The 19,999-nt window shown below is 46.3% G+C and overlaps 1 protein-coding gene across 2 annotated transcripts in view; it reads right to left on the bottom strand.

Moving 5' to 3' along the window:
- Window positions 1–6,648: 6,648 nt before the first annotated feature.
- LOC147419065 (uncharacterized) overlaps window positions 6,649–19,999 on the bottom strand; it is a 182,548-nt gene continuing 169,197 nt past the window's right edge. The window contains exons 20-24 of one of the 2 annotated variants that reach the window (XM_086506150.1): window positions 8,017–8,088; window positions 7,796–7,940; window positions 7,450–7,583; window positions 7,184–7,243; window positions 6,649–7,096 (exon numbers count right to left, since the gene is read on the bottom strand). In XM_086506150.1, coding sequence (XP_086362276.1) covers window positions 6,959–7,096; window positions 7,184–7,243; window positions 7,450–7,583; window positions 7,796–7,940; window positions 8,017–8,088 — 549 coding nt within the window. In that variant the 3' untranslated portion in view covers window positions 6,649–6,958. Of the gene's footprint in view, window positions 7,097–7,183; window positions 7,244–7,447; window positions 7,584–7,734; window positions 7,941–8,016; window positions 8,089–19,999 lie in introns of those variants that run through there. The other variant, XM_086506151.1, reaches the window with a different exon arrangement.

Here is a 19,999-nt window from a genome sequence, read left to right as displayed (position 1 = left end):
GCCGACTCGCGGAGATCGTGAGTTGAATTCGAAGGGTGCTATCGCTTCCAAACCGAAAGCTAATTGAAATGGGGTGTGATTGGTTGTGGCTTTGAAAGAAGTTCGGTATGCCCAAAGGGTGCCGTGGATAGCTTGAGCCCAAATCGCAGGATGGAGATGACATGCCTTCCGTAGAAGTGCTATCAAAACCTTATTGGTGCTCTCGGCCTACCCATTTGCTCTAGGGCAATAGGAACAAGACTTTCGGTGAAAAATCTTGTAGGTGGCGAGAAGGTTGAAATCATTTCATTCACAAAGTGATTGCCCCTATCATTGGTGATCTCCAGGGGACATCCAAACCTGCACACAATATTTTCTTATAGAAACTTGGCTACAATATTGCCAATGCAATCAGTTGTTGCCAGTACCTTTGCCCACTTGGTTGCATAATCTGTAGCCACTAGTAGATACTTCTGATTACCTGGTTGGGTAGGGAGAGTAATTGGACCCACAAAATCAATGCCCCATCTCTCAAAGGGCTACCATGCCATAGAGACCTGCAGAGGACGGTTGGACTGCTTACTTGATTTAGGTCCACAGCGCTGACACACATCACATACTTTCACATAGGCAATTGCATCCCGAAGAATCTTTGGGTGGTGATATGACCAGGGTAATGGCCACCAGTGGGACCACTGTGGGCATCCTCCAAAATAAACTCAACTTCATGAGGAGAGACACACCGCCTCAGAACACCATCCGGTCCTGACTTGTATAGCTGGCCGCCAATCAGAGTGAATGGCCTCGATTTCAACAACAGTCATCTCTTCTGCAGTGGAGAAGCGTTGTCTGGGTACAAGCCAGTAGAAAGCAGATGCAAAACATTGCCGTACCATTCCGGAGTGGTATTCACCTTAAAGAGACTGCTATCTGGAAAGTCGTCTGCAACTCCCATTGCTTCTTCACCTGTGTGAATGCGAGAGAGGTGGTCGGCAAGGACATGATGTTTTTCGGGCCTAAGTACCACTTCGAAATCAAACTCCTGAAATAAAAGTAGCCATCGCCATACTCGACCTGCAACTTGCGGCTTATTAAGCAGATAGCGCAAGGCATGGTGATCAGTAATAGCTGTGAAGTGGACCCTAATAAATAATGGCAAAATTTTTGTAGACAGACACAATAGCCAAACCTTCCCTTTCTGTGGTGCTATAGTCGCATTCTGCCTTGGTGAGTAGGCGACTTGCATAGTGAATAGGGCGATCCAGGTTGTACTCCTTACTAGGCTGAGTCAGCACAGTACCCACAACCAGCTGGCTGGCATCAATATGCACATGAAAAGGAAGAGACCAATCGGGAGCTACTAGAATAGGCGCTTCAATGACGCGTTTTTTGAGGTATGCAAAAGCTTCAGTCTCTGCATTGGACCATTGAAAGGGCACAATAGCACTGGTGAGTTGGGTCAGTGGTTGAGTCACATGTGCATACATGCGTATAAACATGCGATGATAGCCTGTGTGGCCTACAAAGCTCTCCACACCTTTTGTGTTGATGGGAGGTGGTAACTTCAAGATTGCCACGATTTTCTTTGGGTCAGGCGCTAAACCTTTAGCAGACACCACATGGCCTAGAAGTGTGTCCTCAGTGACCAAAAAATGACATTTGTTAGGATTGAGCTTTAGGCGTGCCTCTCTGCACTTAAGGAAGACAGCAGAGAGCTGAGCGAGGTGTTCCTCTAGATTTTCCATTGGGGTTGAACATTGAGAACCTGAGAAGGTCGAAAAATCGTCCATGAAGATGCAAAGATGATCCGTAAGTAAAGGACAAAAGATGAGATATACTACTCCATTGAAGGAGGGTGGAGCGTTTTTTAACCCAAACGACATTCTAGTGTAGATAAAAATACCCCAGGAAGTCACGAAAGCCGTTTTAATCTGATCATCTAGATGGATGCCCAATTGATTGTATCCACTGAACCCATCCATGAAACTGTACAATACATGCCCTGCTACATCTTCTAGCACACGCTCAGTGAAAGGTGTGGGAAAACCATCTGGGATAGTTACCTTGTTCAGAGCGCGGTAATCCACGCACACGCGGATTTTATTGGACTGCTTCTTAGGTGCTATCACCATGGGTGATAACCACTGAGAGTGCTCCATAGGTACAATGATCCTTGCCTCTTGCATTTTTTCTAGTTCTGACTTGACTACCTCAGCATACTTTGGGTTGAGCTTGTAAGCTCGGCCTCTCACAAGCTTAGCCCCTTCAACCAGAGGGATAGTGTGGACGCCCAATTCTGGTGAGATCTCCTCCCAATCCTTGTAGGACCAAGCAAAAACATCTTTAAAAGAGTGTATAAAAGAGACTACCTGATTGAGTAACGCGGGATGCTCCCATAACCAAGCTGCTAAGAGTACGTACTGAGGGTTGTCAGGATCTCCTAGGTTGACTTCTTTGACTGGGTCAGGAGGTGTAGCTGGAGAGGGTGCTTCAGAACATGAGAAGTGAGTTGCCTCTTGGAGCTTCGAGACATCATGGGCTAGTGTTTGATCGATTGGAAACTCTGCATATTCCTCTTGTAGCCATCCTTGTGGAAGCTCCTCAAAGGGTAAGTCTTCAGACACGGACATAGCAGATTGCTTTTGAGTGGGCGGGGTGTCAAACCCGGGAGATGTTAGAGGAAGAGGTTGAACATTTACGAGCTCATGCAGAGGAGATTTCTTCCCCCTTGGTGATGTGTTATAGGTTCACCAAAGCTGACGGCTTCCGTCAGAGGAACACTTGAATCCTGGTCATCAGGGACAAACACACTTGAGCTTTGACTGGCACACTTTCTGTTGTAGGACTTGGGACACTGGTGTCGGTGTGAGGAGCTTGGAGAGAGAGTGTTACAGGCACACGTGAGGCTTGAATAGAGACCACATAGCACGGCATCGATGTGGTAGCTTCCAACCACTGCAGCAGGTCTTCTTCAGACCCGTCAAGTGGCTTGGGCTGCTCGGGATCAGGGTTGGACTGTACTGACAATGAGCTATGATGAACCACTGTATCCATACCTCCTTCGAGTTGAATTGGTTGCATGGGAGGGCCAGGCGTATGTATCCACATGGCGTCGTTTCCCCAATCATGAAGTGCCTTAGTATGCCTCAACCATGGTCTACCAATAAGCAAAGGAAACCCTCCCTCCACCTGGGGAAGACTGACCACCACAAAATCCAAGCTAAATGTGAAGTATTGTACCTTCAAAGGCACCTGATCTACTATGCCCACTCGATAGACTTTCCTCTGATCCGCCAATCTAACAGTTAATGGAGCAAGGCGGGTAGGCTGCAGATCTAAAGCCATAGTAAACTTTGACATCAGATTTATCCCAGATCCAGCATCCACTATGACGCCTGAGTATTGATGCCCAAGAATAGAAACAGTGAGACGAGGACTTTTGTAGTCAGTAAGGGGAGCAGCTGGACAAGAAATCATGTAAGACTCTGAAGGCTGTACTGGGAGATGCTCACCACTAGGCCGTGCACCCGGGTACAGAGACTGAATGACTGAGAGGGTGTCACTTCTGAGGGTTGCATCTAGCCGAAGCATCTCATAAAGGGACACTTGTTGAAAGGTGTTCTTCATGATTGCTTCCGCTGTGGGCTTAGCTCCTACAATATGGGCCTCCTCGGAAACTTTGACCTGTTGCAAGTCAGCCACTGCTTCCGGGAAGGCTCCATCAATGTCCGAAAGCATAGAGATTGGCCTACTCCTTTCACCAATTAAGGGTTCGTCATTTTGGTCAAGTTGCGGAAGTGATGGACGAGATGGACCTGTTGGCAAGCTGAGACCCAAGGCTGCTCTTTGTGCCCGAGTGAGCATGCCAGCGAGCTCCGCCACTTGTTGTGGCCGAACTGTATGAGTAGCAAGTGATGGCTCAGGGGTGGTGTTCACTGTGATTAGATTGATCTTCGGGAATGTGAATTCTTGTTGGTTCTGAGTTGGGCCTGAAGATGAGGATGCCCTTTACTGTATGAGTAGCAGGTGATGGCTGAGGGGTGGTGTTCACTGTGATTAGATTGATCTTCGGGAATGTGAATTCTTGTTGGTTCTGAGTTGGGCCTGAAGATGAGGATGCCCTTTGCTTAGGACACTCCTTACTGGAGTGGTCCTTAGACTCCGGACAATGTCTGCAAGGAGGAGACCCTTCAGGTAAAGGACACTTACTTTGGTAATGCTCATATTCACCACATCTGTAGCATAAGATGGGCGGATTAGACGGACGAAACGGGAGACGAGGTGGTTGTTGCTCTTGTTGCTACATGGAGTTGGAGGCTGAGGTGTAGAAGCTCTGAGGAGCTGAAGCAGCCTGAGACCATATTAGATGTTGGTGCTAGCCCTTGTTGGAGAGAAGGACCTAGACTTTGTTATATTTGCCGCAGTCCCTTGATATGGTAGCAATCCTTGTCTTCATGCCCCGACTTTTTGCAGAAGTGGCAATAAGCCCGAAGGGGACTATCCTGTGGAGGGTGTCCTGGAGAGCGACACGAGTCGCACCATACCATAGCTTTGATTGAAGCTCTTCTAGCTCTCTCTTGATTTGATCCAAAGCCTCGTATGTGGGGACTTCTCTTGTCTAAAAGATATTGATTCTCCTCTTAAAGAGCGCGCTGTAGTTTTAGGGCTTCAAGTTCCCTACGTAGAGAAGTCAATGGATAAGGACTTTCCGAAAACACTGAGGGGGTCTCTACCTGCAAGGAGTTGGTGAACAGCTTCCTTGCTCCCTCTATCCTAGTAGCAACCGCGACAAACTCTTCCAGAGTGGCGTCGGGTCGGAGACTCTCGAAGTTTTTGCTGAGAAGTTTTGGGAAGAGCCTTCTCCACCCACTTCTTAACCATAAATTCTCCCGGTTGCTAAGGAAACTTTGCAACCAGAGACTTGGTTTTAGTCATGAGTTCTGCAAAAGTCTCCTCTGGCTGGAGCACCGTGTTGGCCAACTCATCCAAAACCTTTTCCTGTAGTTGCCTGGCCTAAATGCTGCATAGAACTGTTGTCTTAAAGCTGCCCAAGTTGCAAAATGGTTCTCGGCAAACTAACTGTACCACTTGTCTACTAAACCATCTAAGGTTAATGGAAACAGTACCAAATAAGCATCTTCCCTGTTAAGACCACGACCTCTATAGAGAGATACAAACCTCCTTGCATGGTGGTCTGCATCTTTTGACGAGAGTCCCTTGAAGGTGGGAAACTTGATGTTTACCTTGGTCAACACACTCGTCAATGCCTCCATGGCCTCTTGCTCACGAGTCTGTTGCTCAATACCTTGCTGGAACAAAATGGGGGAGAGCTTCACTGTGGAAGGTGACCTTGAAGATGTAGAACCGGATGGAGGAATGGATGAGGCTCTATGTGGAGGTATGGGTGATGAGGTTGGTAGACGTCTACCAGGTACCAAGGGTTGACGCCTTCTCTTGTAGTACTTCAAAGGGCTTAGTACTAAGTAGTGCACTTTGACGCTCAAATGACCACCTTGTATGTGTCATGCATGACCACACACCCCACCAAACTTTGAGCAAGAAGATCCTTAACTGTGGCTGAATGAACACAGGTCTAGACCATGACAAGTGACTAGACCACCTGGTCCAAGACCAGGGCAAGTGACTAGACCACCTATCTTTACCAGGGACGAGGGACTAGGACTCAGTTGGACGAGGACTTGGTTGGACGAAGGCGAGAGAGGACGAGGGACGAGGAAGGCTAGACCAGTGACGAGGAATTATTTTGACGAGGACTTGGCTGGACGAAGCGAGAGAGGACCAGACCAAATGGCGAGTAGAGTAAGTTGCCCAGGGTGGAAACCCAGCTAGACTTCAGTTGAGGTCCCACCGTGATCGCCAAAATGAAAGCACCTATAGCGTGGATAGTGTGTTGTGCTCTCTACAGTGGGTGCTCCTCGGTACAATGTGCATGACATCTCACTCAAACAGATTGAAAACAAAGGAAGATAGATAACAACTGATCACACGGAGACACAACAGCAGACCAGAACATAGGACTCAACTATCTCAAAGAACCGATACACACTGTGACGTGGCAGCACACTCAGCTCCAGCCCAGGACTCACAGGTACAATGGGGGTGTCGAGGCTCAGATGTGCAGGGATGTGCAGACGTGCTGTGTCTCGACTGGCTACTCTAGACGACGACGTACAAAAGATAAGTCATGACCCAACTGCTACTTCTCATATATACAACCATAAAGAACCACCAACGGCTCATAAATGTCAACACCTAAGTCTATCTCCACTGAGTGGTGGTGGTGACCTGGCCATGATGTCCACTAGACCACCGTATCCCTGCCACGTGTCACTGCCCAGCGAGTCCGTCCAGTGTGAACCAGACCAGACCAAAGACCAACTGTACTAACTGTCGTGTGAAAGTGACATTGTAGCCTGCTACTACCCCCGGGGGGGGGGGGGGGGGAGGGGGGGGGGGCGCTGATATAATGGATCTCTCTGAGAGTAGAGAGAGAGAGAGAGAGAGAGAGAGAGAGAGAGAGAGAGAGAGAGAGACTTAAGGGAGAGGGATACTCAATATCCAAAATGAGAGAAAAATTTAGGAGATATTGAAAGGAGAGGAACCCTTTCGCTCTTGAAAGAGGGAGAGAAAGAAAATGAAAAAAAGTTAGAACCACTGCAACCAACTAATGCTAAAGGCCAAAAAAGTTTGACATCATTAGCTTGCCATGTGACACTAATCGACAAGCTTAATCAAAAGATCCACAATTGCCCCCAAGAATTCCATGGTTTAGCAAGGGCTTATGTACGCCAAAAACTAAGACTCAAAACTGTCGTTATGATAGGATGAGCTATGCTTTGTAAAACTTACCACAATTGTCATGAACAATAGAATTTACATGTCTTGGTAGGGTCAAAGAAGATTCTCTACCATCTTCAATATCTTAATGTTGACTTGAGGCAATCTCCATTCCCATGTTTTATGATAAAGCTGCTTTGGCAAGTAAATAGTCACAATATTCTCTCATTTGATGCTCATTGCACTTGCTCTTCACAAGATCCTCAACAATGGCCGGCCTGAGCGATGCACACATCTCTAGTACCTTGTAAACACATTCCTAAACATGGAGGTTTGACAAGATGAGAACCTCACAAGAAGGCTTTGGATACAGAGGTTGAAAGAAAAATTGTCTTGGGAAAATTACCCTAATTTCAATGTTAGTGTCATCCATGTGTACAAGGATGTTGGCAACAAAGCTTTGCACCTGTGCAAAACCAATAGATGAGGGCCGAAATCACCAAAAGCTTTTACAATTAAATAGAGTTATGTTCTAGTTTGCTGACAAAGGGTGAGGCAGATTGCACACTGAAATTTTGATTAATAGTGTCCACAAGCACAATTATCAGCTCAAGAAATGGCATCATTTTTAATCATGAAAATTGCATAGTAATGAATGATGTAAAAACTTACTGATGTGTCACTATAGGAAGCTGGCATTGCACAAATGAACGATGAAATTCCTGGTAAGACTCTCAAACGCACGTCATCATTACTATCATCTAGCCTGTTTTGTAATGCCTTCTTAATTTCTTCTCTTTGTGTCTCTGTATAGACCAACAATGTGTCAAAAGATGCAATAAATTAAGCAAACAAGAATGAAAGATCTCTCCACATCATTGTGATTGCATAAATAATCACTTAATGCTTCTAAAGTGGTAAGATATAGATACATGGAACAAAATTCAAGATACTGACCGTGTACTAGTGGATCATTAGAGTAGGTTTGAGGTGAATGAATATTGAAGAGTTCTGTTACCATTCAAAGACTTTCCACAGATTCGTAAGATATTGTCTAGGACATGGCAGGTAACAATGCGAATGTCCACAAAATAGTCCTCTTCAAGACAAGAAAGAACTACAGGAAGAACTTGATTGGAGTGCAGCAAGTTTTCCAGGTCAGACTGCAGAGGCCCACATCATGTGTTTCACACCTCATCTCATGCATTTAAGCAAAAACGTTTATTTTGTGTTGCTTACCTGGTTACAGAGGTTTCTCCTAAAAAATGTCCCGATGGCGACCATTGCAGCATGCCGTACTGCTGCCCCCACCTATATAAAATTTACATCCTTTTCCATGTCTTGCATGTCAAAATGGGAGGACATTTGCCCATGTATTTGAATGAAAAGTGTGTACATGCGCATGCGTGCACGCGTGCGCACACAGATTCTCTCTCTCTCTCTCTCTCTCTCTCTCTCTCTCTCTCTCTCTCTCTCTCTCTCTCTCTCTCTCTCATGCGATGCGAGACATATGGGACCACACTCCGGATGGCGGCATGGAATTGTAATGGATCATATAGGCTGGATGTGGGTGCCTTTGAAGATAGCTTCAGAAATACAGACATTGTCTTTTACTCGGAGACACATCAAAAATCTGGACAGTTGATGCCAAGTGTGACTGGCTATTTATGGGAGGCAGCTTGTCGGCCAGACGCTAGATCCCAGCATGGAAGTCGAGGTTCAGGAGGGGTAGCAGTCTTAATTAAGGAAGAGTTGCAGCCGCTATTACAAATGTCCGGAGAGATGACCAGGCGAGATACATGTGGGTGAGACTGAGAGCTGAGGCAGGCAGATTCTTATACATTGCTATATGTTACTTTCCCCCTAGCACATCAGTCTATACCTCACCTAGAGGGCAATCCCCTTTCTCTATACTCGATGCTGACATATGGGAGTTCTCTAGAGATGGAGATATCATTCTCTTGGGGGACTTTAATGCCAGAACGGCCAACTCCCAAACGGTATTTTATGATACCTCGGAGGAGATGCTTAGAGAGATGGATATATCGGAGATGGGACTTGACAGACACTCACAGGATAAAGAGCACACAGAGTATGGGAGATATCTCATGGAGATGACAACTACGCATGGTCTGGCCATACTTAATGGTCTAGAGATTTATCCTTCGTCTAGGGGATTCACATGCTTTCCACACAGACATGGGGCCAGTACAGTGGACTATGTCATGACTTCACCGAGCTTCATCTCTCATATTCAAGATCTCAGTGTGGGCCCTAGGCCAGTTGGAGTAGCAGTCGACCATGCTCTCCTGACTTTTTCAGTCTCTTTCCAGTATAGTGTCTCTCAGACACCACGGAGGATTGCACACACACGGTATACTCTTACACCAGAGACGGATTCAGACTATGTGGAAGAGATTTACAGACGGATGGGGCCAGCCGAGCCTGTATATACAGTGGAGGAGATCACCACTTTATTGACAGAGATCTTGCATGGGGCAGCAGCAGAGGCATACCCACACACTCAACCAGATTAGAGAGGACGTTCTGGGAACATGCCTCAGAATAGTTGGTATGATGAGGAGTGCAGAGAGATGAGAGTTCAGATTTAGAGCGAGCTTATACTTGGAGTCATTACATATAGACAGTCTCGGATTGCCCTTCGGCGTTTAGTGCGACGGAAGAAGCGGGCCTTTTTAGCCCAGATGGAACGTGATTTGTATCAGCTCTTTTTGAGCCGAGATTCAGGTGAGGCCTGGCGTCTCTTCCATGAGCACTCACCTCCTCCAGTCATTACCTCTCCCGAGATTTGGGGTCAATATGCAACATCATTATATATAGTACATGGGCAACCACCATTACCAGACCCTCTAGAGCCATGTCCAGCCACTAGTACCTTCTTTACCACTGAGATGGTGAAGAACGCCATTGGCAGGATGAGGACTAGGAGAGCATATGATCATGATGGTTTCGTGGCAGAGCACTTGATACATGCTAGAGATTTACTGTCAGAGGTTCTTGCGCGGTTGTTTAACCGTGTCATGTGTGAGGGACTACCCGAGTCCTGGAGATTATCTACTATTGTACCTCTTTTCAAGGCAGGGGACCCCACGGTACCAGGGAACTACCGTACTATTATGATAGGGCACACATTGGCACGGTTGTATGCATCTATTCTTGAACAGCAACTGAGTAAATGGGCAGAAAATGAGGGCATACGAGCAGCAGGACAGGCTGGATTCAGGAGGGGTTTCTCCACTTTGGACCATATTCTTACACCCAGAGCCATTATTGAGGAGGGTCGGGCACATGGGAGACGGATGTATTGTTGCTTTGTGGACTTCCGCAAGGCATTTGACACAGTGGCAAGGGCCAGATTGATGCACAGGGTACTGAAGTTGGGAGTACCCACAGAGATCATATGGGGGATCATGGCCTTATACGGCTCAGTGTGACTGGCCAGGTACGCACTCCTGAGGGGATTTCTTACATTGTTCATTCCACTATTGGAGTGAAACAGGGGTGTCCTTTGTCCCCTACACTTTTTGGTATGTATGTAGATGAGGTCTCTGACTACATTGACAGAGAGGGTGACAGAGGCACTCAGCTGGCAGGGACATGGATCCCTTTATTATTATATGCTGATGATATTGTGTTAATGTCAGAGTCGCCAGAGGGCATGCAAAGACATTTGGATGCATTGCACAACCTTGCAGAGGATAGTGGACTGTCTCTGAACCTTGGTAAAACCAAGGTTATGGTGTTTAACACCACACCACAGTGGGTCAAGAGATCGGCACCTACACTCTTATATGGCCAGGACACTGTGGAGTACATAGATGAATATACATATCTGGGGGTGGTATTCACGGGACCGAGGTTTACCCTGAGGAGAGCAGCAGAGACTAGACTATCCAGAGCCTATGCGGCATTAGGAGGGCTAGAGAGGATGTGTTCGCAGGTTCAGTTTCAAGAACCACGAACAAAACTATGGCTCTTTGATACTTTGGTTGCTTCAGCTATGCTTTATGGGGTCCAAGTCTAGGGACCATCTGTGAATCATGACAGTTGGAAGATCATGGAGAGACCCTTGGTATTTTTGATATCCCGGATGATAAGAGCCAAGGCCTCGGTACCACATGCGATTATTCGAGCGGAGGTAACCGCCCCTCCTATAGAGATTGAGGCTCTCACCAGATCAGTGTCCTTTATGCACAGTCTATGGGATACACATAGAGGCAGATATACTAGACTGGCTCTTTAGTCCTCTAGACAGTTAGCGATGCAGGGAGATGAATCATGTTGGTATGCACAGATGACCTCATGGTTTCAGAGGCATGGTCTCAGCATGGATAGATTGCCTCCCTTTCAGTATTCCCTGGATGCACCCTCCCTGCCAGTCACACGGACGGAGATCACTAGACTCATTCGTTAGGATCTTATACAGTTGGACACCAGGAGGACATGGGTAGAGCCGATACAGGAGTTGGGCACGAAGATGGCTTTCTACAAAGAGCACCTTCTCCAACTTTCAGGGGATGGGTTTGTGACTCGTCCGAACTACATGGACACTCATTTATCTCATGGTCTGTGATGTGCTATTGGTCAGATTCGCACATCCTCACACCAGCTGGAGATTGAGATGGGTAGATTCAGAGGGATACAACCGGAGTCTAGGATATGTCAACTATGCGGTAGAGAGCAAGAGACAGAGCTACACTACATATGCCATTGCACTGTGTATTATGAGATACGAGGGCGCTTCCATTGCTTATTCAGGGAGGGTTTTGGACCCCTAGATAGAGTCATGAGGTATCAGGACGAGAGATGCCTTGGCTTATATCTACTTGAGCTACACCGACATAGAGACAGTCTGTTGGGGAGACATGGAGTACGACAGTCGCAGAGACAGATCACAGATTTCTTTGGATCGAGGGAGCCAAGAGACCAACCACGAGCACAGGGTTGTAACCGCATTCATACCAGAGGCAGCCTCATTGACAGGGCGATTGAGCTCGGGAGATCGAGACGACCATGACCGGGACACAAGAGCACACCACATCGACGGAGACTCTAGCAGAGGATCAGAGGCATTCTAGCTCGACACCCAGATTGTCATTGAGGGCCTATTCTACATTTTCACATCTCACATTTCACACTTCATTTCAGTTTTTCATTTTTACTTTCAGTACTTTTTGTACTTGTACTTCAGACATTGTATTAGATTCACCCCTTTGTATCTGATGGTCTCATAGGTCATTTGGCCTTTTGAAGACGTTAATCTATCATTTCATTTCTCTCTCTCTCTCTCTCTCTCTCTCTCTCTCTCTCTCTCTCTCTCTCTCTCTCTCTCTCTCTCTCTCTCTCTCTCTCTGTGGCAACGTGACCTGAGGCAGCTGGTGTGCACCTACGAGGCAGCCACCTACACGAGCTCAAGGGCTGTTGAAGGTGTGCACAGCAATCAGCCTGCGCAGCAGAGGGGCTGAAGAGTGCAGAATGCGCACAGCCACAGAGTAGAACAGCGCAAAGGTGAAGGGGAGGCAAGCGAGGCCTGCACGCGAAGCAGGGAGAAGTGCAGAAAATTGATGCGCGCAACCCAGGACGCGACAGGCAGAAGCAAGCAAGGGGAAGGAGGAGTGTGAGCGGAAGAAGCAGAAGTGGGGGAAAGGGGAGCACGCAGGAAAGGAGCAGGCAGGGGACTACAGCTGAAGGAGAAGTCCTACACGTAGCATGTCCTAGCAACACTACGCGTAGCAAGTCCCAGCATACGCGCCGCATCACCCCCGCCCTTCACCTACGCGTAGGAAGTCCCAGCCTTACGTTCAAATCTAGAGAAAATTTTAAGCCTTAAGGTAAAAAAATCCTTAAGATAAAATCTTTTAAGTTTGCCTTATTCTCCCTAGTACCCTACCCCACATTTGGGGCTCAGGTTCGATGGATCCGCCTACCGAAGGGGAAGGGCCAGGTGTAGATAGCTATACCATCCCAAAGAAAAAACAGCTACATTTAAGCGGAGAAACAGAGATACTGTACTATCACCAGGATCATTACGAGTGGGGAAAACGTCCAAGATACATGATGAACTAATGATGGAGAAGGTCTAGATGATGCTCAAATAAGAGCTAAACTACATGAGAGATGACATAAGGAAGGAAATGCACGCGAGCGCTGAGAGCTACAGAAACTCCATGTATGGAGACATGATAAGAGAACTAAGGAGAGAGATCCGATGGATACAAAATGAGGAGATTCAGATCTTGAAAACGGAATTACGAAACCTAATCAAGGCCGAAGTAAATGTAACAGAATGCGTTATGCAAAAGAAACTCGATGAGGCAGTAGCAAGTTTTGAAGCATGGAGAACAAATATGGAAAAGCACATGAGGGAAAAAGATGCAATAATCGAGGAGCTAAAAGGAGAACTTGCGGCTTGCAAATCTGCAACTAAGGAGAAGGGAGACGACCAACCTTCGGTGTTGAAGGAGCTCGAGGACATGAAGGATCAAATGAAAGCTCTACGGGAAGAAGATGAACAGAAATCAAAAATGGCATCTTCATGGACGGAACGTCTTTTTAAGACACAAGAAAAGGTTGATGAAGCAGAGAAATGGATTGAGGATGCGAAGAAAGGGAAGGCCCAGATGCTCGAGACCACACCTACTTCTACCATTATTAATATGACCATTGAGGAAAAGCAGAAAAGGAAGAATCGGGCTCTGCATGTGCGGGTAACAGGAGTCAAAGACAAAGAGAATGTAGATGAAGAAGTGAAGGAACTGCTACAACGCATGGGCATCACAGAGCCTACTCACACAAGTGCATGGGGAGTGGGCAAGAAAGGAATCGATCAGAAGGGAAACCTAAAGGATAGGGCACTTATTCTCCGCTTCCCGAATATAGAAATAAGGAAAGAATTTCTAAAGAAGAGGCCAACTCTTAAGAAAACCGGTATCTTCCTGGGAGATGACCTTACATTGGCACAAGTGGCACACATGCAAGAGTTGATGCCAGAGATCAGGGCAGCAAGAGAAAGGGGGAAAATCGCCTTTTATAGAGGAGGGAAAGTAGTGGTTCTGGAAAAGCGCTCAGCATGACGGTGCGAGACCTATGGGGCGACACTCCAGATAGCGGCGTGGAATTGTAATGGATCATATAGGCTAGATGTAGGTGCCTTTGAAGACAACTTTAGGGACAGAGACATAGTTTTCTACTCAGAGACACACCAGATACCGGGACAGCGTATGCTACATGTGAAGGGTTATTTATGGGAAACAGCTGGTCGACCAGACAAGAGATCTCTACAGGGTAGGCGGGGTTCAGGAGAAGTAGCAGTCTTATTTAAAGAGGAGATGAAACCACTACTACAGATTATCAGGAAAGATGAGCAAGCAAGGTATATGTGGGTGAGAATGAGAGCCGAGACAGGTAGATTTCTATGTATCGCTATATGCTACTTCCCTCCAAGTACCTCAGTCTACTCCTCACCTAAAGGACAGTCCCCTTTCTCCATATTGAATAATGACATATGGGAGTTCTCTAGAGATGGAGACATCGTTCTCTTAGGAGACTTTAATGCCAGAACGGCCAACTCTCAAGCAGTATTCTATGATACTTCTGAAGAAATGCTCAAAGAAGTGGATTTATCACAGAGGGGGTTTACTAGACACTCACAGGATAAAGAACACACTGAATATGGGCGACATCTCATGGAGATGGCAACCATACATGGTTTGGCCATACTTAATGGTCTAGAGAATTTCCCGTTATCTGGGGGATTCACATGCTTCCTTCACAGGCATGGGGCCAGTACAGTAGATTATGTCATGACTTCACCAAGCTTTATTTCTAGTATCAAGGACTTTAAGGTGGGACCCAAACCGGTTGGGATTGCAGTGGATCATGCTCTCTTGACCTTATCAATCTCCTTCCATTACAATGCCTCTCAAGTACAAAGGAAGAAGACACACACAAGATATACTTTCACGCCAGAAACTAATTCAGTCTATGTGGAAAAGATCTATAATAGGATGTGGGCAGCCGAGCCAGTATATACTGTAGAGGAGATTACTTCTCAGTTAACAGAGATACTACATGGAGCAGCACAAGAGGCATACCCACATACTCAACCTGATGAGAAGAGAGGAGCTGGGAACATGCCTCAATACAGCTGGTATGACGAGGAATGCAGAGAGACGAGAACCCAGGTCCAGAAAGAGCTTACACTTGGGATCATCACATATAAGCAGTCTCGGATTGCTCTTCGGCGTATAGTACGTCGCAAGAAAACGGCATTTTTAGCCAAACTGGAGAAGGATTTACATTAGCTATTCTTGAGTCAGGATTCACATGAAGCATGGCGCTTATTTCAAGAGCACTCACCGCCTCCGACGATTACTTCTCTTGAGATCTGGGGTCAATATATAACATCATTATATATGGTATCTGGACAGCCTCCATTACCAGATCCGCTAGAGCCATGCCCTGCTACTAGTACTTTCTTTACTACGAAAATGGTGGAAAAATCCATTGATAAGATGAAGACAAGAAGAGCCTATGATCATGATGGTTTAGTAGCAGAACATCTGATCCATGCCAGGGATCTACTTTCAAAAGTCCTTGCTCGTCTGTTTAATCGGGTCATGTGTGAAGGATTACCTGAATCTTGGAAATTATCTACTATCGTACCTACTTTCAAGTTAGGGGATCCTATGATACCCGGAAACTACCGTACCATTATGGTAGGTCATACTTTGACCTGACTGTACGCATCCATTCTTGAACAAAAATTGAGTAGATGAGCAGAGAATGAGGGCATAAGAACAACAGGGCAAGCTGGATTCAAAAGGGGTTATTCCACTTTAGATCATATTCTTACGCTCAGAGCCATTATTGAGGAAGGAAGAGCAAACGGGAGAAGGATGTATTGTTGCTTTGTGGATTTTAGGAAATCTTTTGATACAGTACCAAGGGCCAGATTGATGCGCAGGATGCAAGAGTTAGGGGTCCCCAAAGAGATTATTTGGGGGATCATGGCCTTATACGGGTCAGTAACTGGGTATGTACGTACTCCAGATGGGGATTCCGACATTGTTCATTCCACCGTTGGAGTAAAGCAAGGATGCCCACTGTCCCCTACTTTATTTGGTATGTACGTAGATGAGGTATCAGATTACATTGATAGAGAGGGTGACAAAGGGGCTCAACTTGCAGGGTCATGGATCCCTTTGTTGTTGTATGCAGATGATATTGTATTGATAGCAGAATCACCAGATGGAATGCAGAGGCAGCTAGATGCATTACATAAATTCGCGAAGGACAATGGACTGTCGGTAAATTTGGGTAAAACCAAAGTTATGGTGTTTAACACCACACCGCAGTCGGTTAGGAGATCGGCACCTACATTTGCATATGGCCAGGATACAGTAGAGTACACAGATGCATACACATACCTTGAGGTGGTATTTGCAGGACCGAAGTTTACTCTTAAGAAAGCAGCGGATGCTAGATTATCCAAAGCCTCTACGGCCTTGGGAGGGTTGGAGAGGATGTGTTCAGAAGTGCAGTTTCAGGAACCACGAACAAAACTTTGGTTCTTTGATACTGTGGTGGCTTCTGCTATGCTGGTCCATATTTGGAGACCATCTGTGGATCAGGATAATTGGAAGTCAATGGAGAGACCTTGATTTCCCGAATGATTAGAGCCAAGGCCTCCGTACCACACACGATTACCCGAGCGGAACTAGCGGCCCCTCCGATAGAAATCGAAGCTCTTACCAGATCAGTGTCCTTTATACATGGTTTGTGGGATACAAATAATTGCCGATATACTAGACTAGCCCTCGAATCCTCCTGACAATTAGCAATGAAAGGGGATACATCATGCTGGTATGCGCAACTGTCCTCGTGGTTTCAGAGACACAGGTTCATTATGGAAAGATTACCCCCCTTCCAATACTCTCTTGAGGCTCCATCACTGGCAATTACACGAACGGAGATTAATAAAATCATCCGACAGGATCTTATACAATTGGATACTAAGAGGACATGGGTAGACCCTACACAAGAATTGGGCACGAAGATGGCCAACTACAAAGAAAAATTCCTACAACTATCTGAAGATGGATTTGTGATTCGCCCGAGTTACATGGATACCCACCTGTCTCATGGTTTGAGATGTGCTATTGGTCAGATTCGTACATCCTCACACCAGTTGGAAATTGAATTTGGCAGATTTAGGGGAATCCCGCCTGAGAGCAGAATTTGCAAGTTATGCGGAATGGAACCGGAGACAGAATTACACTATATATGCCACTGCACAGTATACTATGAGATACGGGGGCGTTTTCATTGCCTCTTTAAAGAAGGCTTTGGACCTCTAGATAGAATCATGCAATACCAAGATCAAAGATGCTTAGGCTTGTACCTACTGGAACTACATCGGCACAGGGATAATCTAATGAGAAGACAAAGAGCACTACAGCCTCAGAGGCAGATCATAGATTTCTTCGGATCGAGAGAAGCAAGAGTGGAAGGAGAAGCAAGAGGCCAACAGCCAGCACAAAGGAGTACCCAAATTCATACCAAAGGCACCCTAATTGACAGAGCGACTGAGCTTAGGAAATCGAGACGATCACGACCAAGATGAAGAAGCACACTTCACCGGAGGAGACTACAACAAAGGATTAGAAGCATTCTAGCCAGACACCTAGAATGCTCCTAAGAAGTTTTGTATTTAGTTTTTCACATTTATTTTCACACTTTTCACACTTAGTACTTTAGTACTAAGGTACCCAGACATTGTAACAGATTCACCACTTTTGTATCAGTTTGGTCTCATAGGTCATTCTCGCCTTTTGAAGACGTTAATATAACATTTCATTTCATTTCATTTTCTCTCTCTATTTATGGCTATTTATGAGAGACAGCATGTCGGCCAGACGCTAGATCCCAGCATGGAAGTCGAGGTTCAGGACGGGTAGCAGTCTTATTCAAGGAAGAGTTACAGCCGCTATTACAGATTGTCTGGAGAGATGACCATGCGAGATACATGTGGGTGAGACTGAGAGCTGAGACAAGCAGATTCTTATACATTGCTATATGTTACTTCCCCCCTAGCACATCAGTCTATACCTCACCTAGAGGGCAATCCCCTTTCTCTATACTTGATAATGACATATGGGAGTTCTCTAGAGATGGAGATATCATTCTCTTGGGAGACATTAATGCCAGGACGGCCAACTCCCAAATGGTATTTTATGATACCTCGGAGGAGATGCTTAGAGAGATTGATATATCGGAGAGGGGACTTGACAGACACTCACAGGATAAAGAGCACACAGAGTATGGGAGATATCTCATGGAGATGACAACTACGCATGGTCTGGCCATACTTAATGGTCTAGAGATTTTTCCTTCGTCTGGGGGATTCACATGCTTTCCACACAGACATGGGGCCAGTACAGTGGACTATGTCATGACTTCACCGAGCTTCATCTCTCATATTCAAGATCTTAGTGTGGGCCCTAGGCCTGTTGGAGTAGCAGTGGACCATGCTCTCCTGACTTTTTAAGTTTATAGTGTCTCTCAGACACCACGGAGGATTGCACACACATTGTATACTTTTACACCAGAGACGGATTCAGTTTATGTGGAAGAGAATTACAGACGGATGGGGGCAGCCGAGCCTCTATATACAGTGGAGGAGATCACCACTTTATTGACGGAGATCTTGCATGGGGAAGCAACAGACGCATACCCACACACTCAACCAGATCAGAGAAGACGTTCTGGGAACATGCCTCAGAATAGTTGGTATGATGAGGAGTGCAGAGAGATGAGAGTTCAGATTCAGAGCGAGCTTATACTTGGAGTCATTACATATAGACAGTCTCGGATTGCCCTTCGGCGTTTAGTGCGACGGAAGAAGCGGGCCTTTTTAGCCCAGATGGAACGTGATTTGTATCAGCTCTTTTTGAGCCGAGATTCAGGTGAGGCCCGGCGTCTCTTCCATGAGCACTCACCTCCTCCAGTGATTACCTCTCCCGAGATTTGGGGTCAATATGCAGCATCATTCTATACAGTATGTGGGCAACCACCATTACCAGACCCTCTAGAGCCATGTCCAGCCACTAGTACCTTCTTTACCACTGAGATGGTGAAGAACGCCATTGAAAGGATGAGGACTAGGAGAGCATATGATCATGATGGTTTCGTGGCAGAGCACTTGATACATGCTAGAGATTTACTGTCAGAGGTTCTTGCGCGGTTGTTTAACCGTGTCATGTGTGAGGGACTACCCGAGTCCTGGAGATTATCTACTATTGTACCTCTTTTCAAGGCAGGGGACCCCACGGTACCACGGAACTACCGTACTATTATGATAGGGCACACATTGGCACAGTTGTATGCATCCATTCTTGAACAGCAACTGAGTAAATGGGTAGAAAATGAGGACATACGAGCAGCAGGACAGGCTGGATTCAGGAGGGGTTTCTCCACTTTGGACCATATTCTTACACTCAGAGCCATTATTGAGGAGGGTCGGGCACATGGGAGACGGATGTATTATTGCTTTGTGGACTTCCGCAAGGCATTTGACACAGTGGCAAGGGCCAGATTGATGCACAGGGTACTGAAGTTGGGAGTACCCACAGAGATCATATGGGGGATCATGGCCTTATACGGCTCAGTGTGACTGGCCAGGTACGCACTCCTGAGGGGATTTCTTACATTGTTCATTCCACTATTGGAGTGAAACAGGGGTGTCCTTTGTCCCCTACACTTTTTGGTATGTATGTAGATGAGGTCTCTGACTACATTGACAGAGAGGGTGACAGAGGCACTCAGCTGGCAGGGACATGGATCCCTTTATTATTATATGCTGATGATATTGTGTTAATGTCAGAGTCGCCAGAGGGCATGCAAAGACATTTGGATGCATTGCACAACCTTGCAGAGGATAGTGGACTGTCTCTGAACCTTGGTAAAACCAAGGTTATGGTGTTTAACACCACACCACAGTGGGTCAAGAGATCGGCACCTACACTCTTATATGGCCAGGACACTGTGGAGTACATAGATGAATATACATATCTGGGGGTGGTATTCACGGGACCGAGGTTTACCCTGAGGAGAGCAGCAGAGACTAGACTATCCAGAGCCTATGCGGCATTAGGAGGGCTAGAGAGGATGTGTTCGCAGGTTCAGTTTCAAGAACCACGAA

Source organism: Adiantum capillus-veneris, chromosome 29, assembly GCF_014529385.1.
Source record: "Adiantum capillus-veneris isolate H3 chromosome 29, ASM1452938v2, whole genome shotgun sequence".
NCBI classification, from domain to species: Eukaryota; Viridiplantae; Streptophyta; class Polypodiopsida; order Polypodiales; family Pteridaceae; genus Adiantum; species Adiantum capillus-veneris.
This window is presented reverse-complemented; position numbering and strand designations above follow the sequence as displayed.